Source organism: Clarias gariepinus, chromosome 14 (genome assembly GCF_024256425.1).
Source record: "Clarias gariepinus isolate MV-2021 ecotype Netherlands chromosome 14, CGAR_prim_01v2, whole genome shotgun sequence".
Taxonomy (NCBI): Eukaryota; Metazoa; Chordata; class Actinopteri; order Siluriformes; family Clariidae; genus Clarias; species Clarias gariepinus.
Window position 1 is genome coordinate 20,385,145 of NC_071113.1, and position 21,988 is coordinate 20,407,132.

General features: G+C 36.9%; 1 protein-coding gene across 1 annotated transcript in view; it reads right to left on the reverse strand.

Moving 5' to 3' along the window:
* LOC128541034 (cadherin-12) overlaps positions 1-21,988 on the reverse strand; it is a 169,532-nt gene that overhangs the window by 48,109 nt on the left and 99,435 nt on the right. Inside the window, exons 7-8 of the mRNA XM_053511116.1 lie at positions 14,411-14,547; positions 7,551-7,672 (exon numbers count right to left, since the gene is read on the reverse strand). Coding sequence (XP_053367091.1) covers positions 7,551-7,672; positions 14,411-14,547 — 259 coding nt within the window. The remainder of the gene's footprint in view (positions 1-7,550; positions 7,673-14,410; positions 14,548-21,988) is intronic.

A 21,988-nucleotide genomic window follows, 5' to 3' on the forward strand; every position in this document is an offset into this window, starting at 1 on the left:
AGTTTCAATTGTCAGATGGTTCTACAATGTATATTAAAAAAATTAGGTGAGCGTGTGAGAACAAAGAAAGGAGATGGTATTTTAGAAAATAAACATGTTTGTCTGTGGAGAGTGGAGGATATAGAGGTAGAGGAGGTCTGCAGGGTCAGAGTACACCCCGTAGGTCTGGTAATTTTTATTACTGTCATAAATAAGGTCATTGGGCTTGTGAATGTCGCATGAAGGCCTGAGATGAGGAACGTAGTGGACAAAATATGTATAATCGATTGAATGATGGTCAGTGGCATGATGCTAATGAGGTGTTTTCTCCTAATCCATCCCAGCAGCCGCCGTAGAGAGTGCAAAAACAACAGCAATATAGACCCAATCCCTTGTCAGGGATGCAGGTAGGAGCATATGATGCATAGGGATGCCCTCAGAGTTCCAGCCCCGCGATGTTACTTCGTATTTTCGAGTCACCTCAGGAATAGATAAAATTTTAAGCTCACTGCTCAAGCAGGGTGTTGTTAAACCATGTGTAAGTTCTTATAACACACCTGTTAATCCAGTACTGAAACCTGATGGTATGTGGAGATTTACAAAAGATCTGAGAAAAATAAATGGCATAATTATCCCTGTTGCACCTGTTGTGCCTGATGTGCTGTCCATTGTTTTCTCTAGACCTTGTCATCATTTGCATTTTTCTGTTATTAACCTTTGTTCTGCCTTCTTCAGTGTTCCTGTAGAAGGGCAGACACAGCCATTGTTCGCCTTCACCCACAGGGGGCGTCAGTTCACCTGGTCTCGTCTTCTGCAGGGTTAATTGACTACCCAAATGTTTTTTCGGCTGTAGTAAGAGATGTACTTGGTGATCTAACTCTCCCCACTGATTCTGTTGTCCTATTGCACGCAGATGTTTTACTGGTGTCCGCCGCTGCGAAGAAGCCACCACTTGTCTCCTGAAACACCTGGCAAAGAAGGGTTTCAAGGTATCTAAGACTAAATTACAGTTTTGCAGAGACATTGTAAAATACCTGGGCTTTGAACTCTCCCAAGGTCAAAGAAGGCTCTTAAAGGAACGAATTCAGCTTATCATCGACACTAAACGTCCGAGCACTAAACATGCTTTCATGGGTTTTCCGGGACTGGTCAACTACTGTCGTCGGTGGATTCCTGACTGCTCATTCTACGATAAATGCATCAGGAGAGTCATCTCACACAACGATCCGCTCCAACAGCCTCTGACATTGACTGCTGAACTGGAAAAGGCCCTATGTTTTGCTCCAGCGCTGGGCCTGCCTAACTATCAAAAACCGTTCCATCTAAAGGTCTGTGAGCACGGGGCACCGCTATTGCTGTATTGGCACAGGAACATGGGGGGGAGTGAGACCATGTGCTTTCTTATCTAAAACTTTAGATGCTGTGGCACAAGATTTGCCTGCCTGTCTCAGGGCTGTGGCCACCTGTGGGGTGATGGTACAAGATGCTGAGAAGATTGATCTCTCTCGTCCTTTAATTTTGTATTCTTTATATCAGGTTAAACAAGTGCTACAGAACCTTCAAACACAACATATGAAGGCTTGGATCTGGGTATGAGATTATCCTTTGTCCTACAAGTAACTTAGAGATAAAATCCACCTCTTCTTTTGACACCCTCAGATATGCTCTGGCACGCTTGATCAATGCACAGGATGACAGGCTAGTAGAAAGAGATCATAACTGCTGCTTAGAGATTGTTCACTCCACTAGTATACGTCCTGATATGTCTTCTACATCAACAACTGGTGAATCTATGGACGTCCAAGGTAATACGCTAGCTTATAGTGTTGTTAAAGAAGCAGCCTGAAAAGAGATTTTTTTTCCTGACTCTGGTTCTGATTTGATCAATACATCCTTTCTTGCTAGCTCTTTGATTCCTGATGTAGATTTATTTTCTTTACAAGCTTCAGAATGATTCCTCTTTTTGGCAAGCTCAAGGTGCCTACGTTGCTTCTGATAGTTTATGGTATTGTGCTGATGGTCGTTTGTGCCTGCCATCTCATTGTCGTCCGTTTCTCGTGCGTAAGTTCTATGGTGTTACACATCGCGCGCGAAGGGGGGTTAAGGAAGATATGAAAGAACTCTTTTACATAGCTAACATGCTTGGAACAATTGATTCATTAATATCTAGATGCTTGGTGTGTGCTCAGAATACGTTTAAATATCTTCTGGTTTTGGTAGACAAGTTTTCTAGGTGGGTGGAAGCTTTTCCGTGTGCTCGAGAGAATGCAAAGGTGGAGTCCTAGTGAAAGAAATAATATCTCGTTATGGTGTGCTTTATGCTATTGACTCAGATAAAGGAACACCTTTTACATCACAGGTAACACAGAATTTGTGTAAATATCTTTCACTGTCCTGGCATTTTCACATTCCTTATCATCCACAGTGATCAGGTATAGTAGAAAGAACAAATAGGACACTAGAAAGAAAAATTGACTAAAGCAATGCAAACCATGGGGAGTAAAAACTGGGTTGATCTGTTACCTGCTGTTCTGGCTGAAATAAGAATGACACCATCAAAAGACGTGCACATGTCCCCATATGAAATTATATTTGGCAGACCCTTTCCCGTGCCATGGAGGAAAGGTAAACCCGCGATAGGAACAACTGATCTTGATGTACATATTGCTGAATATTCTGCTGCTCTAATAGATACTCTAACTAAACATTATGAACAAATTGCTGATGTGACTTTAATACCCTCAACAAAACCCACACATCCTCTTAATGTGGGAGATACTGTTCTGGTAAAATCTTTGACCCCCAGAAAACTGGGAGATTGTAAATATGACGGACCAGCAGAAATAATCGCAATTACTCGTATTGCTATCCTAACTGATCTTTTTCCACAGTGGATCCATGCTACTAGGCTAAAGAGATGTCCTGTCGGCGTGAGACCAAAAGATGAATAAATGCGTGTGTATTATTATCTTTCTGTCTCTGTGATTTTTGTTTCCTAGACTAAAGACGTGCTGCAGTGATGTCCAACCCATGACATGACCTTGATGGAGTCACGTGACACAGAGGGATCGCCTTGGATTGCCACGGGTCGACTCTTTACTTTTGCTATTAGTGTACCATTCCTGGTGGTGTCTTAGCGCCTCGTGAGGTGGGACGAGTGCAGATTGGGCGTGCCCGCACTCTGAGCACTGTAGCGTCAAGAAAGGCAATAGTTCACCACTAGTAGTTATTTATGAGTTTGACATTGTGAACAGGGTTTTTGACACACACGAGTTTGCACTCAACCTGTCATGTTTCTGTGTATTTTTCGCTGTGTGCAAAATTCTTTGTATGAGTATGTTTCAGGGTATGTTCCTGCGCCGCGTCCGATGGCCTATTGTCCGCCAGCGACTTCTTAAAAGCTCTGAGTTTTATTCAACGATGTTTCTTATGAATAAAAGGGGGGAATTGTAGGAAATATTTAATTCTTAGTGTGTTTCATGATATTCTGTGTTCGTGAGAACAGATTGTCTTTTCTTTTACCACGACACAAGCTGTGCTTTCAAAAAACACATCCTATGGAAGTTTATGTTAAAGGTCGTAAAACTGTTGAACGCTCGTAAATGCAGAGCTACTCCTAAATTTATGTTCTTCCTTACCTTATCTTTTAAAAGCATTCCAGACTGGATGTAAACATTCCCACATCCACCTTTTCTTTGGTTCTTTGTGTGTGTGCGTATATATACTCCTGTCTCCCACAATAAACTTTGAACGTCTCACTGAACACTGACTTGTGTGCTTCATTGAGGGGTTCCCTGAGCTCAGGCGGGACAGCAGAATACAGGCGGAGCACTGAGTAGACCAAAGGGGGTCTACCAAAATTCAAGAAATCCTTACAGGGACCATCACCAAAACTGGGACCAATGGTTACCAGAGCTCAGATTCGCCATCAATACAGCCCAACAGGAAACTACGGGAAAGACACCTGCAGAACTGACACTGGGTCGGCAACTAAAAGGGCCACTCGAAAGGCTCATGAATCACCCTCCAACACCTGATCACACCGCCTACTCACTACTGGACAGACAACAACTTATCATGGAGGAGGTGAGACAAAGAGTAAAACAACAACAGTCCAAACAAGCTAGATACTACAATGCCCGGAGAAAAGATGCGCACTTTCAACCGGGAGATCTAGTTTGGATAAAAACTCACCCACTCTCCTCCGCAGCGAAAAGATTTTCTGCCAAGCTAGCGCCCAAGTGGGAGGGACCAGCAGAAATAAAAAACAAAAAGGGACCAATTAACTACACTGTATCTTGGGGCAATCCACAAAAAACTGATATAGTGAACGTGGTTAATCTGAAGCGCTTTTACGGACGTTCTCCTCAGACGCCGGAGGCTTGGGGGGGGGGGGGGAATGGGGGGCGTCTATGTTTTTCTATGTTGTTATTGTGTGGCGTCTTTACTTGTCCTGTCTTGATTGCGCAATACCGGAAGTGTTGTTTGAAAACCCGTATTTTGATTCTCGACCCCGTAGCAAAGTAACTAGTGGTTTAATTAAATCCAAGTGTTACAGATAAGTAAATAAAAACACACAATGGACAAATGAAACTGGTATATAGTAATACTTAATTAAATAAAAATAAATACTATAATTTGTTTATAATATTTATAAATAAATGCAAATGCAAAATTATTTACATTGCTTCCCTTATATAATTTATTTTCATTTGTATATAATGATATATAATAATATAATTTTAATTTCTTATTATTTTCTTTTGATTGTGTAAAGCTGCTTTGAGACAATGACCATTTTAAAAGCACAACATAAATTATAGTATGCTTTATGCGGTCGATATTGCCAGCTGATAGTGAAGGAACAGCCGATCAGAAGTAGTGTGTGGATGTCTGTGATTGGCTGGTTTTGTGGCAGTTTTGTAACGCTGGACAAAGTTGAGGGAGCATACAGGCAGAGTCGAGCACGCACAGAAAATAAATGTTGCACGCGCGTGCAGGCAGAGTCGAGCTCGCACAGAATCGAGAAGTCGCGCGTGCGCGGAAAACACATATTGAGAGAGCTGCGGGGAGGAACTGCATGCGCAGAATCGAACTGTTGAGCGCGCAGTGGAGACGTTGCACGCGCGTAGAATGCTTTGTCTGCTCTCAAAATGTCAAACCATGCGCTCAGAATTGTGGCAGGAATATAATGCCATATTCCAGCACCATCTTGCTGCAGTTTACATTACCTGCTGCATGTGAAGACTGAATGTGCATGTTGAACAAGCAATTAGGTCTGAGCTAATGCATAACTTAGCCACACGTGACCAGCCCATCATAAACATCCATTAGCCCATGCTGCTCTACCACACGATCGCTGCCAGGTAGTTCATCATTACAGCTTTTGCAAAATGTCTGATTAGATGAATCTGTTTTTTCTTTACAATTGCTTTACTTGTTAGTGGCACAAATGAACACAGATTTACAATAATACCTGGCATGAAGCTACATGTTCAAATACAGATGTGACACAAACACAGACACCTACATGTGGCCACAACAGCCCTGAAATTTTAATAAATGCAGTGGTGTGTGACATGTGTCATAAATCATTTTAAATGGCACATAAGTCCACAATGGTTCTCACAACACCTTGGCGTGCTCTCTTTTCTCTGTTTAAAGCTGTGTTTGTGCGTGTGTGTGTGTTTTGGGGTCTGTTGTTATGTGTGTGCGCACTCGTAATTTATGACCGTGCCGGTTCACAAACACACACACCCTAAAGGTGAGAGATAGAGAGAGAAAGAAAAAAAGTGTGTGAACCGGCACGGGGTCGAATTACACGCACGCACATACAACAACAGGCTGAGAAAGAAAATGGATTTTTAACCTTCTAATGAAAAAAAGTTCAAATAAATCCCGACAGATAAGTGTTTTCGTTTATGCACAGGCCCTGTGTGTGTGTGTGTGTGTGTGTGTGTGTGTGTGTTTGGGCCTCTCGTTACAGTATGTGTACAGTACACACACACACACACGTACGCTAAAGGCGAGAGAGAGAGAGAGAGAGAGTGAACTATCACGGTGTCAAATTATGCGCGCGCACAGGCTAAGGAAGAAAATGGATTTTTAACCTTCCAATGAGACTTTCTTTTGCTTTACACGCGCAAACATGTGTGTAATAAGAAACAGTATACACACGCTGTAAACACAAAATAAAATATGTTTTACACACACGTGGTTACAGTGTTATAGTAAACAGTGTGCACGGATGTTGATTATACCAGTAAGAGACGCGCACTAAGACCCGGCAGGGGAGATGATTACCCACAATTCCGCAGCGCAAGAGAAAGAAAAACTGTTGGCTCAGTTGTGATCACGTGACGCTCTGCGTCGAAACAAGAAGCGTCGCTCGTTTTTCAAATCAAAATTTATTGAAAATCTTTGCTCATCTTGCGGAATACTCGCAAACCATGTTACTCGCAATCCAAAGTTTCACTGTATATAACATTCTCCATGATCTTTACTGATTTTTATTTGATTTTACTTTTTTTAAACAATGCTGAAGATATCCAAAATATGCAATAAGCACTTTGAGCAGTTGATATTAAGATGTGTCTGCTACTTTGTCTTGCTCTGTAAAGCCTTAATAACGTCTCTAATCTAAGGTGATTTTAATTGGTAATTTCTGAGGATGTTAATTCTAAATGAACCTCTCCTCTGTTGCTGAGTTAAGTTTTGGTCTTTCTACACATGCACACAAAAACCTGGACAAAAAAGGTAGAAATTCAGATATTTCATTGGACTGCCTTTTGCCTAGATTGCCACAATTTTAATAAGATTACGCAATGTCACAGCATTTATTTAAGATTATATATTTATGATGAGGGAATCTTATAAGATCACATGACCTTTTTTTAATGTTCCACAGTCCATTCTTTATGCTTCTTAGCATATTATTTTGGTAAATAATTTTGTCCAATTAGCCTTAATGACATGTGGTGATCTTAGGGCTACACAGCTGTTTTGCACCCAATCCCTTGTATTCCCATTGCATTGTTTGTATGAACTTGCTCTTACTTTAACTATTAAACAAATGAATAGATTTTTTATGGATTGATTTTAAGCCTTTAAGTGATTTTCTATTAATTACATACAGCCTATTAAAGATGTTTTGTTCAACCACATTTCTTTCTTAAAGATGATGGCTAATCACTTTTCTTACAGTTTTAATAATGTGTTTTACAGTTCTTAACTTGATTTTAATAGTTTTAGCAATCTCCTTTTTTTAACAATAAGTTATTTTCTTTGCTTGATGCAGGACATAATTTGCCCCTTCTAAAATAGAGTAACATCGTTGCCATGACCACAGGATATGGCTTCTGAAAAAAGTCGCTTAAGAAAGGAGAAGCTACTCATTGCACCAGTTAGGGTTAAATAATTTGTTGCCAGCTGAAGCATATTAGTCACTGTGCAGTAATTATCCAATAAAAGGCATTTAACGATTAGCTTATTTAAATCCAGGCGGTGACTTCTTTGGCAATGCAGTGTGTGTGTGTGTGTGTGTGTGTGTGTGTGTGTTGCTACACACTCACCTGTCCCACTTTTGCACCTTCACACACATAGGTCTCATAAGGTATAGCCAACTCTGGAGGAAACTCATTAACATCTAAAACATGAATTGTGACTACAACTTTGCTGGTTAGGACTGGGTTATCTGTATAAAAAATAGGAAAGACAGAAAGAAAGAAACAAAGAGCACACAGACAGTTTTTAGACATTGTGCTGGTAATTTAAGCTTTTATATTTACAGTACAGTATATGTCTTGTACAAATTATAATCCATCCATTCATCTACAAATCTCGGTAGTCCAACTAGGGATAGTGGAGGCCAATGGTGATTATTAGTGTATGTATTCCAATTTTACAACCATGGTAGGACTTCAGGTCAACATTCACACACTACAGGCAATTTTGGAATATCGTGTAAACAAACCCAGAGGGTGGATTTAAACACGGGCTCTGGAGATGCAAGGCGACTGTGCTAACAACTTAGCCACTGTGCTCCCACAAATTATGATATCCTTATTCTGTTCTATGTATTTATAAGTATTATCCATCTTATTATATTATAATTATATATATTATATATATTAAATGTGAGGGCATGCACTGTAAGTCAACTGGAACTTGTTAAATTTCTTGTTAATAAAGGTGTAAAACTTATTGACATTTACAGAAGACTTCAAACACAGTACGTTGATAAGACTTTTAGTCACAGAAAAACATTTAAATTTTATCCTCATTTCCATATTTCACCATACAGTCCTGACCTCGTTCCAAGCTTTTACGCATGTTTGTGCTATCATAGTAGTTTTGGAAGGCCGAAATTTGTGATGTTAAGCAGGCAGTCCCATCATGGCTCCAACATACTAAAAAGCTTCCGCTCTTGATGGTATTCAAGCAGTGGTGAAAAACTGGGATAAGTACACTAGTGTAGCAGGTGATTATATAGGAAAATAAAGGTAGTTTTTACTCTCATAAGTGTGTTTTGTTATTCTGCGCATTTAAAAGTCCTGGTTTCATTAAAACACCTCCAATATAACCAGAGGTGTCAAGTAACGAAGTACAAATACTTCGTTACCTTACTTAAGTAGAAGTTTTGGGTATCTATACTTTACTGGAGTAAATATTTTTCAGCCGACTTTTTACTTCTACTCCTTACATTTTCACACAATTATCTGTACTTTCTACTCCCTACATTTTAAAAATAGCCTTGTTACTCCTATTTTATTTCGGCTTGTCATTCAAAAAACAAACAAACAAAAAACCATTTGGATAAATCGTGCCATCCGGATGGAGCGAATTTGATTGTGTTGGATGAGAAGTATAAACATACCATTCCGACACCCTATTGGTTGGTACGCGATCCATCGCACCTGCACATGACGTCACGTCACACACTCCAGCAAGGGCGTTTGAATAAAATAGCATTTTCGGTTGATAAGGTTGTGTATATATATATATATATACACTGTATATCACTTAAATTAATTATTCATTCTGACAGCACTAATGCTTATTGTAGACAACCATACAAGGGTAATTGTTACTAAGCCTGGCCTTGGTACACTTCATTTTTGTGAAGCTGCTTTGAGACAATGACCATTGTTAAAAGCACTATATAAATAAAATAAAATTTAATTGAATTGAATACACAAATTTTCTTGTTGCCCTCACAAATTCCTGCAGCTAAGCTTGGATGTACATTTACATTTCAATAAAGGTTACTGATGACATGCCTCTGAAGTTTGACTTTTTGCACCATTAAAATACTTATAGGCAACTAGTTATAATATCTTCTTCTCCATAAAACATGTTAATGCTCAGTAGTCCACATATATGGTTCTTTAATGTATTTGCATTGTACAGTATTCCAAATCACCATGGCCGTTAAAGAATACAACAAAAAAACAACACATTTTTCTTTTTTTTTTTATGAGGTGTTAGTGCAGTATATAGGCCCGTGGCACAGCCTAAGCTTTTATCCTTAATGCTTTGTTCCCCCCTCACGTTACTTTTACTATTATACTTTAAGTAGTTTTGAAACCAGTACTTTTACACTTTTACTTGAGTAAAAAGCCTGAGTTGATACTTCAACTTCTAAAAAAGTGTCTTTTTAAATCCTAGTATCTATACTTCTACTCAAGTAATGAATGTGAATACTTTTGACACCACTGCATATAACAATAGTATATGATTTTAGTACACAAATACTGTGTTTATCCTTTATCTACTGAGGCAATGGTGGTTCAAACGGTTAAGGCTGTAGGTTATTGAGTGACCGATTAGAAGTATTACAACCATATTACACCATAAAGTAATGTGGTTTTTCAAGGCTCAATAGGAATTCATCAATTGTATACTAGTGACACCAAGTGGCCATATTAAGAAAACCTCTAAAAAAAATAAATAAAAAACTAATTTGATTATTTTGAATTCTTCTGTAAGAAGTACAGATTAGTGACAACATTGTACACAGGTGTGCTTCTAAGCCTTTTTGCATGTGCATGAAAATCTATTGGTTACAATGATAAGTACATAATAATCATACAAAAACTCAACACTCATTCTTGAGAAATCTTAATATAATATTGGAAGGTCACACAACCCAAGAACATATCATAATCTAGTAGGGAGCCCATTGACCCAATTATTATTTTACTACTAGCACAAAAAGCTATACAAGAAGTTTTTTTTTTTTTAGTTTCCCAAATTTAAGCTAACTAAAATCAAACTCATGATTTCAAATTTGCAACAATTCACAATTACAAAATGTTTAGGGCCATAGGTGTGGTCAAACCACATTAAAGTACATTGATACCTTTAAATTACGAAACGTTTTTTAATGAGATCACATTCATTAATACTAATACTAATAACATAATCAAGATTACCATTTTTACCAAACACTTTCTTTCCTACCTACTGTAGATGTTCAAGAAACAGAAGTATTCAACATTTTATTAAAGAGGTCTTATTATGCTTTTTCAAATATTTTCTTTTATGCAGTGTGTCATGTAGCTGTATGTGAATATAAACTATCTGCACTATCTGTGACGCTCACAATGCATGAAAAATGAAGTTTTTATTAAAAAAAAGAATCGGCTCACATTCGCCTAAACGAGTCGTTAGCAAATCTATTTTTAATCTGTTACGTATCCACGTCATACACTTAATAGTAATATAAAAAAAAAAAAAAAAAACGTGAGCAAACGAAATCCTTTTTAACTCTTTATTTTCCACCATTTACCAAAACTGAACTTAAAACTTTACGGCAAACCCTGAGGGAAAAAAATGCCTCCGCACACGCGAAGTGCGCATGCACCGTGCCACTTCGCGAGTTTTAAGTGCCCTTTCCCTGACCTGCCTTCAAAGGAACAGCCAGGGGGAGGGGGGAAGTAGTAGTAATGGAGGAACAGTGCTCCAGTTATTTGTTGTGGATCATTTTCTTTCGAAGATTTTTCTAACCGGATTATCTTTGACTGGACATATTTTATGGATTTCTCACCCTCCGTTATCGGCCTCTCGGACTTCATTAACCCTGGTGAGAGCGAACCATACTCGGTATACTCGGATAACACGCATACAATAAACACGGACTTCGGACATTTTCCACTCAATCGCACACATACCATTTATTATATATATATATAGTTTGTAAATATTATTTATATCTTTGTTTGGTTGTGAGGCACCTTTTTCATTTACTTTATTTAGTTTTGTATTGTTTGTTTTATCTAATTGTTTGTGTTTGTCCTTTTTGCTCAGCTGGTCGTTACACGGTAAAACCGACGCCATCTTTTCTATGTATTGACGGGTCTCCAGAGCCGTCGTTCAGTTATGGTCATGAGCGTTTTTGTTTTCCGACACACGGTGTAGCGGTTGACCAGTCATAAATCACCGCGCCATCTGACCAATCACAGCAGTGAGGACGGAAAGGAGGGGTTTAGACAGACTGAATCTTCGAACTGCTTCACACTAGTCGTTTACGAATCATTTAGAAATGAAGTAAAATTAAATCTATTTTTAGAGAAAACTAAAGTGTTTTTTGACTTTGCAAAAAAATATATAGTAAATAAATAAACAAACAAAAACAATTTAAATAATGTTTAAGGGATTTAAATTTCTCGCACTCATAACTACTAATATTACGACTAGTAAATGAATAATTCATAGCTGATGGTAGAGCTATAAAATTAATAGCAGAATTTAAAAATTACATTATTTTATTTTTACATTATGATAATGTAATGGTAAAAACAACAGGTAAAAACATGGCAAACACATGGAAACCCCAGCTACAGTGAACCCACCAGACCTTTTGTGTTAAACTTGATTGCTTATAGACGCAATAATATTTGAATTCTGTGTGTGTAGTGCAGTGGGGCCATCAGTGTGGAATAAACTTATATGGATTTGATCCATGATATGAGCTTGTGGTGGCTAAAGGGATGGCTTAGAGGGAAAGAGATCTATACTCATCCCGCTGGGGTCACATATACAACCAGATCTTTGGATGACCTTGATGGAAAAAAGCAATCTTTCTGGCAATATAGAGATCTGTGTGTGTAGGTGTGTGTAGGTGTGTGTGTTTGTGTGTGTGTTTGTGTGTGTGTTTGTGTGTGTGTGTGTGTGTGTGTGCGCACTTTTGTGCCCATAGGGTTGCACAGATGTAGCTTCTTTAAGTCAAATCTGCCACAGTTTGGAGCCATACCATTCAAACAAAAGTAGGTTACAATAGGCAACCTTTAAAAGGTTTTCTGCTCCACTTATTAGATGGAAATTTTGCATTAAATTTAACTGCACTAAATTATTATTTAAAATCCGGCTGAGGGAAATGATAAGCCTGTCAGCCAAAATGTCTTCTCTGTCTTTTGTATAAATGGAGCTCTGGCCTGTGGTGTCTGCTGAAAGCCAGCATACTGCCAGGAGCCTGCCAGAGATCCAGACAAAGGCTGTCAACATAAAAGGTTATTGGTTTAGTTTGTCATTTACAGTAGATGTATTACCATTCTCTAATGGCTATGCATTTTTTTGGTTTATTGGGGAAGAACAATTTTTTGGGACAAACAATAATATATTTATGCAGCGACAGCTATAATATAATAATATAATTAGGCAATGACAGCTATGCTAAACTATTTGTTAACTTGACTGACTCCTTACGTCTGTATATGAACTTAAACGCACAAGTCTAATAAATGAGATTTCACTGCAACACAAAAAACACATGGGCACAATCAGGAAATTACTGATAGAAAAATCGATGAAAAATTAATAGGCAGACAACAATAAATGAAAACAAAACTACATGCCACAGTACCAGCACAGGCTTTGCACAAAATGTGTGACACTATTAAACTGTGATCCATCTATGATTTCTATTTATTCATTTATCTATCTAAAACATGCACATTAGATTTTAAATATTTTTATCCACTAGATGGTGCAGTGATCTTAAGTGATACATTTACACATGTACAGCATTGGACTTTCACTTTGGCGTTGCATTCCACTTTCACTTACTCACTCACTCGCTCATCGTCTATACCGCTTAATTCTGAATAGAGGGTCACTGGAGGCCTGGAGCCTTTCCCAGGAGACTAAGGGCATGAGACGGGGTATTCCCTGGGTGCCCTATCCATTGTAGGGCAAACACACACACACACACACACACACACACAAACACACAGGGAATTTGGGAGCACCAATTAGCCTAATCTGCATGTCTTTGGACTGTGGAAGGAAACCGGAGAAAATCCACCATGCATGGGGAGAACAAATTGCATTTCAGTTAAGATTATATTTTTATTACTTTATAAAAGAAAATAGATTGTACTAGGAAATGGTGGCATATTTTCTAGATGTTCATAGTTGTTGCTAATATAATGTTAGAGTGTGCATCTTTTATAAGAGAAAAAGTCCAAAAGCTGTCTAGCCTCTAATTAATGTAATGTAGCCAAATTTCCACATGCTTGCTGCATTAACAGAAACAAGGTCTCATGAGCATGCTTCTCATTACTAGCAACAAGTACAATATTTTTGGACACAATGCTGACTCATCGACTCATATAATATGGTCAGCATTATTATTTCTGATTTTATATCCTATTCCAGTTTTGCAACAGTGTTGTTTTTCTTCTTAATGTAATGTAAAGTAAATTGAAAAGTCACTCAAAAAACCTTACAGGTTTTCCTTGTGAGAACTTAATTTCATAACATTTATCACACTTGTATATAAAATTGTGAGCCAACACTGAATGAAGTAGTATCACTGCAACAGACGACTTCACAAATTAACATTAGCAAACTGCAATTAGCATATCAGCAGCATGAGAATGAGAGACAGTTAGAAATGCTTCTTTTCATGGTGAAAAGGCTTTAACTTTTAATGACCTCACTAGACTATTTCTGGTTAATGAATGTGGAGGGCATCATTGGTAATTTTGATTGAATACCTTGAGTTTCTTGCGGAATGACTTTAACAGTTTCTGAGAGGTCATGAGAAGTGGATGTCAGTAATGTGGTAGTGAGCATTAATTTGTTACTTTATAAAACGATAATTGGTAAAATAGCTATTTGAAATATTTAACATTGTTATCCATAATCACCATCTCAGCCCCTCAAATTAGTACTGTAATTTCCAAACATGTTAAAATAGTTTTGTAAATAACAGTTAATATCTTAATGAAAGAACTACCTAACACACATTGCCTTGCATAATAAATTAAAAACCTAATCATCTAATGGCTGAAAGTCATAGGAAAAATTAATCAGTTGTTAACTGTATAAGGTCAAAACAACAAGAAAGCATTTTAAGGCCATTCAAATGTGACAAAATATTTTAATTCATCATTAATCAGTCCGAGATAATTTGTGAAGGCATACTTACTAACTTTGGTTGCCACAACAGAAATGTTGCTTTGAACTCTCCTCTCCCTGTCCAGAAGCTCATTAGTGGAGATGGTTCCTATTACAGGGTCAATTTCAAAGAAGCTATCTAGCTCACTTTTCCAGTCAATAGAATACCTATAAAAATAGAATTAATATTTAAATGACTAAAAAAAGCATTCAAGCATATTCATTCAAGCATAAATGTTGTTTAATGTTTGACCATAGTTTGCAGCTTTTAAAAAGAACATTTGTTCATGAATTTTGCCAAAAATCTATGATTGAGAGATGCAATTTTGTTCCATAATAATTGCTCAATTCCCTTTAGCCCACTAATTTCACTGGACAAGCACAATTCCAAGAGTGCGTATTTTCGGTTTAATATCACACCCGGATGAACAGTGAGCACTGTTCGCATCACTTCACTGTTCTCACCATATACAATTTTCAAATTCAAATTCAAATTTTATTTGTCACATACACAAACATACACAGTACGAAATGTAGTGAAATGTATTATACGACTGCTATTGACCCTAAAAGAGAATTAAAGTTTACAAATAAGAAATAAATATAAATAAAAGAATACGATAAAAAATTTAATAAAAAAATTAAATTAAACTAGGAAAAAATAGAACTAAAAATAAAAATAGAAATGTGCTAGAAAAAAATGGAACTAAAAATAAAAATAGAAATACGATATGCATAAAAATAGAAATATACTGTACATAGAAATATGATGTGCATAAAAATAGAAATATACTGTACAAATTGAAATATACTGTACTGGTGTGCAAATATGCATAGAAGAAAGTGTCTTTGTGCAGAGGTTATTAAAGTGTCTTAAATTTTAATTCTATTTACAACAATCCCACTAAAATTGTTACTACAATAGAGTTAGTGACATTTTCAAGTAACATAACAAATGATAAATTTTTAATGAATATATGTTTGGATGTAAAATATAAGAGGTCCAAATTATTTGAAACAGAAAAAGAGTTTGTCAGATGAACATGAAAAGGAAGAAGGACAGCCAATTGCACCAGATACACTTTTAATAGGTATTCATTAATCATTGTGGGCTATCTAGTAGTAATAGGAAAACATATTGAAATTAAAAAAAATAATATAACAAACCATAATAATACAGTAGGTATAGAAAAGAATCCCCCTGCTTAAATTTTTTATTTTTTTGCTTTGCAACCCAAAATAAGAATAAGGTGTACAGAAAGTCAAATTAGTATTTACAAGTGAATAGTATATAAAAATATATAGAAATTGTCCTTAAACAGCAGATTGTCCTAACATAAAGTGAAAAGTATCCATGTCCATAATTGTTTCATGTAAAAATATATGTGCAACTGGATGAGAGGAGTGCAAATTGGGTAAGCATAAACAAGCTGAGGTACTGTAGTTTTGTTGAAGACATGTCATGACAAGTAAATAAATAAACAAATATATTTGTGGGGGCTTAATATTGTTAATAAGATGTTAAGGCATTGTCTGTGTCAGGAAAAAAGCTCCTTCTCATACGCTCTGTTTTGGACTTCATGGAGAAAAAGCACTTTTCTACAGTAACTGCAACAAAGAAATCAGTCTTGTTGAGGTGGCTGAGGTCCATTACTGTCTTCCTGGCCTTAGTCCAGCACCATGTGCTGTAGATAGAGTGCAGGGTAGGGAGCTTACTGAGGATGATGCACTTAAGCTGAGTGCACCACTCTCTGCAGAGCCCTGTACCTCTTGTGATCTTTCCCATCCGGTTGCTCTCAATATTGTAGTTGTGAAGATTCCTTAGCACATTTAAAGTCCTTCAAGCATCTAGGGTGGTAAAGTGCTGCTGGGCCACCATGGTGTTGATGTGACAAGACCTTGTAAACTGTCCACCCTCTTCACTGGGGTCCTTTTATCAATAATAAGCTTATCTTCTGCTACATGCTAAAGTCCACTGTCAACTCATTTATCGTAATGACATTCGGGAGGAGGTTGTTCTTCTGGTCAGTCTTCCAGGTTTTTAATCTCCTCCAAATAAGCCTTGTTGTCAGAGGGGGTCACCAAACAGTGTCATCAAAAAACTTGTAACTACAGTAAATAGAGCAAGGGACTTGGGACACAGGCCCGGTGGCTCCAGTACAGCAGGCGAGAGATTCTGAGACATGTACCACCCATAATGTTTGTGGTCTGTCAGTCCAGAAATTAGACTTCCCAATGACAAAGCGAAGTCCCAGATCCTGCAGTTTGGTAATGATTGTAGAGGAAATTGTAATGCTAAATGCTTTTGTACAATACATGCTTTTGTATTATTGTACAATAATAAATGTTACATGATGCTTGTCCTCTTTCAATTTTTGTTTATTATGTGGATTCAAGATGCTCAGTATTGTTCTAATTTATTGAAGATTTTAAGATCTACACTTTTATCCTTTGTTATTTGTAACATACATGATAATATAGAATGTGTTGGTTCAGGTGATGGTAGTTCTAATTATAGTAATTTTTTTGTCAAGAATAAGGTACATAGTTTGGTATGAGTATTGAGGGTGTTGAGTGGCTAGAATGTTATTTGCAACACTACTGAAATTAAATTTATTGCACTGTGTGCTGTTTTCACTGTCAGCTGAATGCTTCAAACTTGTCAGTTTTATTACAAAGATAGGTGTCACTAGTTGCAGGCAAGCACCCTAAGGTATTGTTCCAGGGCACTTTATTTTTTCTGTGATGAAGGGAATTATAAAAGTTTCTGAAGGCTGAAGGAAGGTGCAAAAAAAACTAGATGGAAAGTGGGAAATGAATCTTGACATCGGAGTATTAATGTATAAATTAAAGGAAATCTATGTGGGAGTTCATACAGGATACAGGACAGGTTACACCTGTAAAACCAAATGCCAAATGCCTAAATGTAAATGTAAATGTAAAACAGTGTTCCTGCGGTGGGATGTACTGCAAAGTGCATGCATAGTATAATGATCACAAAACTCCGGACTGATCACAAAACTCCGGACTTCTGGTAATTCCCAGAATTTTAAAATCTACAAAAGGGGGCAGGGCATTTTCATATTTGGCTCCAAAACTTTGGAATAGCCTTCCAGACAGTGTTCGGGGAGCAGACACGGTTTCCCAATTCAAAAGTAGACTCAAGACGCATCTCTTTAATCTGGCATACGCATAACTCATCCCATAACCTCATACTCCTGTACACCTATCCTGAATGGCAACTACGCTAATTCTCTCCATCTTTTCTGTATTTTTCTACCCATCCCGAAGCATCTGGAGATTGTGCCAGCTTTAGTAGACAAAGGCCAACCCTGCGAGGTTTCTAAGGCATCCAGAGAAGGACCAGCTCCAGCTGGATTCTGCTTTATGATGGCTGAAGCTACACATCCTGCTCCTGTGCTTCCAGTGATCCAAACCCCATCTGCCCTCTGCACCTACTGACTCCCTGTGCTGAACTGGACTTCATGTTAATCTACACAACTTCTGTTATATTAAACTTTCACCTGCACAACACACATGATGTTATTTCTATCTGGTATCACCCAGATGAGGATGGGTTCCCTGTTGAGTCTGGTTCCTCTCAAGGTTTCTTCCTATTGCCATCTCAGGGAGTTTTTCCTTGCCACCGTCGCCGTCACCCTTGGCTTGCTCATCAGAGACATTTTATTCATCATTCATTCATCTAATTATTATCTAGACACATTTTTCTCACACATACACACTTCCAAATATTTTCTTTTCTTTTCTAAAAAAAAAAAAAATATATATATATATATATTTATTCCCAATTATATATATATTATATATATATATATATATAATATATATATATATATTATATATATATATATATATATATATATATATATATATATATATTATATATATATATATATATATATATATATATATATATATATTATATATATATATATATTCTTTTTTTTTTGTGAAGCTGCTTTGAGACAATAACCATTGTTAAAAGCGCTATATAAATAAAATTGAATTGAATTGAATTGAATAGTATGAGGGGCATTCAAATCAACTCAAGTTCTTGCAATGAAAATTCTTATAAAGGAAGGCATACAACCAACAGATATTTTAACAGAAGTCTTTAAGGACAGTAAAGTAGACTCTTAGTCAGAGAAAAAACATTTAAATTATGTAAAATGTTTTAATGAATGCAAAACATCCATGAATGACAATCCTGGCTGAGGTGGCTCGGAGCCCACTGCAGACTTTCCCGTGATCATTCAGCGAGTGGAATGACTGATCCTCTAAAATCATTGGAATTTGTCACCAAATTGCAGAAGTCTAAGGGGACTGTACACACAATCGTTCATGAACCTCATTTGCACAATAGAGGGGCTTAGGTGAAAGCTATTGCCACCCATCCAGGCGATTAAGGCCTTGTTCACACCGGCGTTAAATTTTTGGATAAACAAATGCGCTTTGAACATCCTAGACATTTATGTTGCGTTTTGTAGTGGCGCTCGATTGACTTCTACACTGGCCTTCGTTTGGCTCTGTCTAACGCCAGCCTGCAGCCCAAATTGTAGTTTGTGTGTAAACCTGTGGAGGCAGTGTCGAAAACTGGATATGAAAGCCCTTGTCGTTTTATTTCAGGTGCCTTCTTTTAATATGGACCATTTTGCTATATTAGACATTAATCTTCTTGTTTTCAAAATTCTCGTAAGACAGCGACGTAGGGAGAGAAAAAATAGCCGCCGCTACTGGGTTCACCCCGCACAACGTTGGATTGAAGAAAGTTTTTTGTGGTTTAGTAAGGAATGCGCAAGTTTTCTAATTACTGTTGGATGTCAGTTTCCACTTTTGATTGTCTGCTGCAGCTGGTGCAATGCCACATTGCTCTGGCATTATATTTTGCCTTTTTTCCGCATTTTTCTATGTATAGCATGTAGGATAATGGGATATATCCGGTTCTCCGAAGCATTCGTTGGGATTTGATCGGCAAGAAAAAGCTGCATGCACTGTTTTTTGACGCCGTATAAATGCGTACCTGGACAAATGCTCATCACCAAAGCCCGTGTGAACACTCTCATTGACTCCTATGTGTAGAACACCCTTGGCGCTTAATCTGCACTCACCGAATGCTACGAACGCCAGAAAAATGCTCAATTTTAACGCCCGTGTGAACAAGGCTTAAAGGAGCTCCTGGGAGCATTTCAGGCAGTTCAATCATGGCTAAAGGTGCTGAGAAAACTTTGTACCTTGATGGTGTCCAAGCACTAGTGAACTGCTGGGATAATGCATTAGCGTAGAAGGGGATTAAATAACAAAATAAAAGTTGATTTTACTCTTATAACTGTCTTCTCTCATTCTACACAATCCAAAGTCCTGGTTTGACTTGAACAGCTTTGTAGTTTGGGCAGCTTGCAATTTAAACTAATATAAATTGTTTGTTTACCACAAACTTGGTTAAAATGTCACTCTGTGGCTAGTACATCAATAATATAATTTAAATAATGCTTTGTTGGCCATTTTTTCTAATCAAATATGATTAGTATGTATTAAATTACTTATGTACTTGTTGAACTCCTAAATGGTCTAAATCTAATGAATTGTTTAAAAATATACCATAACATTTGCAGAAAAAAAAAAAAACGCTTCAGTCTTTCAAAAAGTGGAAGCCACCCACTGGATTGGATTGTGAAATGGAATATTGAAAATTGGGAGAAAGATTATTACTTTACAGGTTTCATGACATTTAAACAGTCAACAAAGCAAAATACACAACATTTTACTGTATAGTACAAATTTTGTAGTACTTATTCATGCTTTAAAACTTGTACAAAATATGGCTGCTTGGGACGAATTCGACAGTAAGCATTAACACCATTTAGCAATGAACAAAAATTAACTGAAAGCCAACGTGTGGATATATAGACTTATATTTCAATTTGCAAATTGGCAGGTGACCTTTAATGCAGGCACTTATATATTTTTTATCTCAATTTTACAGCTGAGGATTAATGTACATTTTAGTGATGGGATATGATGTTTGAACTGATGGTGCAAAACCAATGTGCTCAGGACAGGCTTTGTCTCAATATAAATTATAGGGACTTGACTGCTAGTTACTATGTCACTGAAGAGTTGTAAGCACTATTTGGAAAGCACAAATCACTGGGTAGAGATAGTGGATGCAAAACATATTGGAAAACAAGAGGCTCATTCTTACATTAAATGGAAATAATTATGAGTGGTGGTTAACTCCACCATGATAATAAGAGAATTCTCTGTTGTGTGAGCCATGCAATGACTTGGAGTTTGAAGAATTATTTTTCACCCGATTTGACAAATACATTTTTTTTAATGATTTTTCATCATTACCCATATGCTTAATACTGTACTCAGTTCAAGTGATCTTTGCTCTAAAAATAATACACTATTATTATCTTTTCTTATTAATATGTTCAGGGGAGTATAACATACCTTTGAAATTCTCACCCTCAGTAGAGAGAAATATCAGACTGTTGAGAGATTTATATAATGAAAAAGAAAAATGGATGAGAATAAAATAATTACCCTTAATAAGAAGCATTATTAACACAATTATAACTCAGTTACTAATCACCTATACAGTAATACTTCATCACGTATACAGGGTCACAGAGGGGGCCTGATGCCTATTCCAGGAGACTTAGGACACAAAGCCGGGAACACCCTGGATGGGGTGCCAGACCATCGCAAGGCACACACATACTGTACTGTACACACACTCAAATGCTCATTCACACACTACAAGCAATAATGAAATGTCAATGAATCCAATCTGCATGTCTTTGGACAGTGGTAGGAAACTGGAATACCAAGAGGAAACCCACCAAGCATAGGGAGAACATGCAAACTCCTTGCACACAGACCCGAGGTGGAAATGGAACACAATACCGCCCAATGATTATCAGTCTTAATAAATTATGGTATAGTCATAAGTACTGTCTATTATCATCTGACAAGGTGTACAATCAGGACACGTTGCAAACTCATGCAAAACGCAAAATTGTGATAATAGTATGTAACAGTGATTCAATAATTGAAATAAACTTCATGATAAACAAATGACTTTATAATGTTCTTACCTTTTATTTTACCCTAAGATTTATTTAGCAATCTTAATATGTTAATTAGTACATATGTGATCAGTATATATATTTTAAGTTTATATATTTTAAATTTTTGTGAATTTACATAGATGTCTGTGTTGCAAAGATTGCTTGCTGATTCTGTCCTAACCGGCATGCATAATTACAACTTTGGAAAAAATATATATATAAAGACCACTGCAAAATAATCTGTTTTTTACAGAATTTTTTTTTACAGATGCATGTATTGGTGGGGTGTTTTGTTTATTTTTTTGTGAACTGCTGACAATATTTTTCCGGAATTCAAAATATAAATATTGTTATTTATATTTTAAAGAAAATGACATCACAACACATTAAAATAACCCAAGATCATGCAGTATTTGCAGAGCTTTAATAACTCAAATGAAAAAAAAAATGCCAATAACTTGCAAACTGTGTTGATGCTTTGGCTAAATAACATTACGAAAGCAGTATTAAGT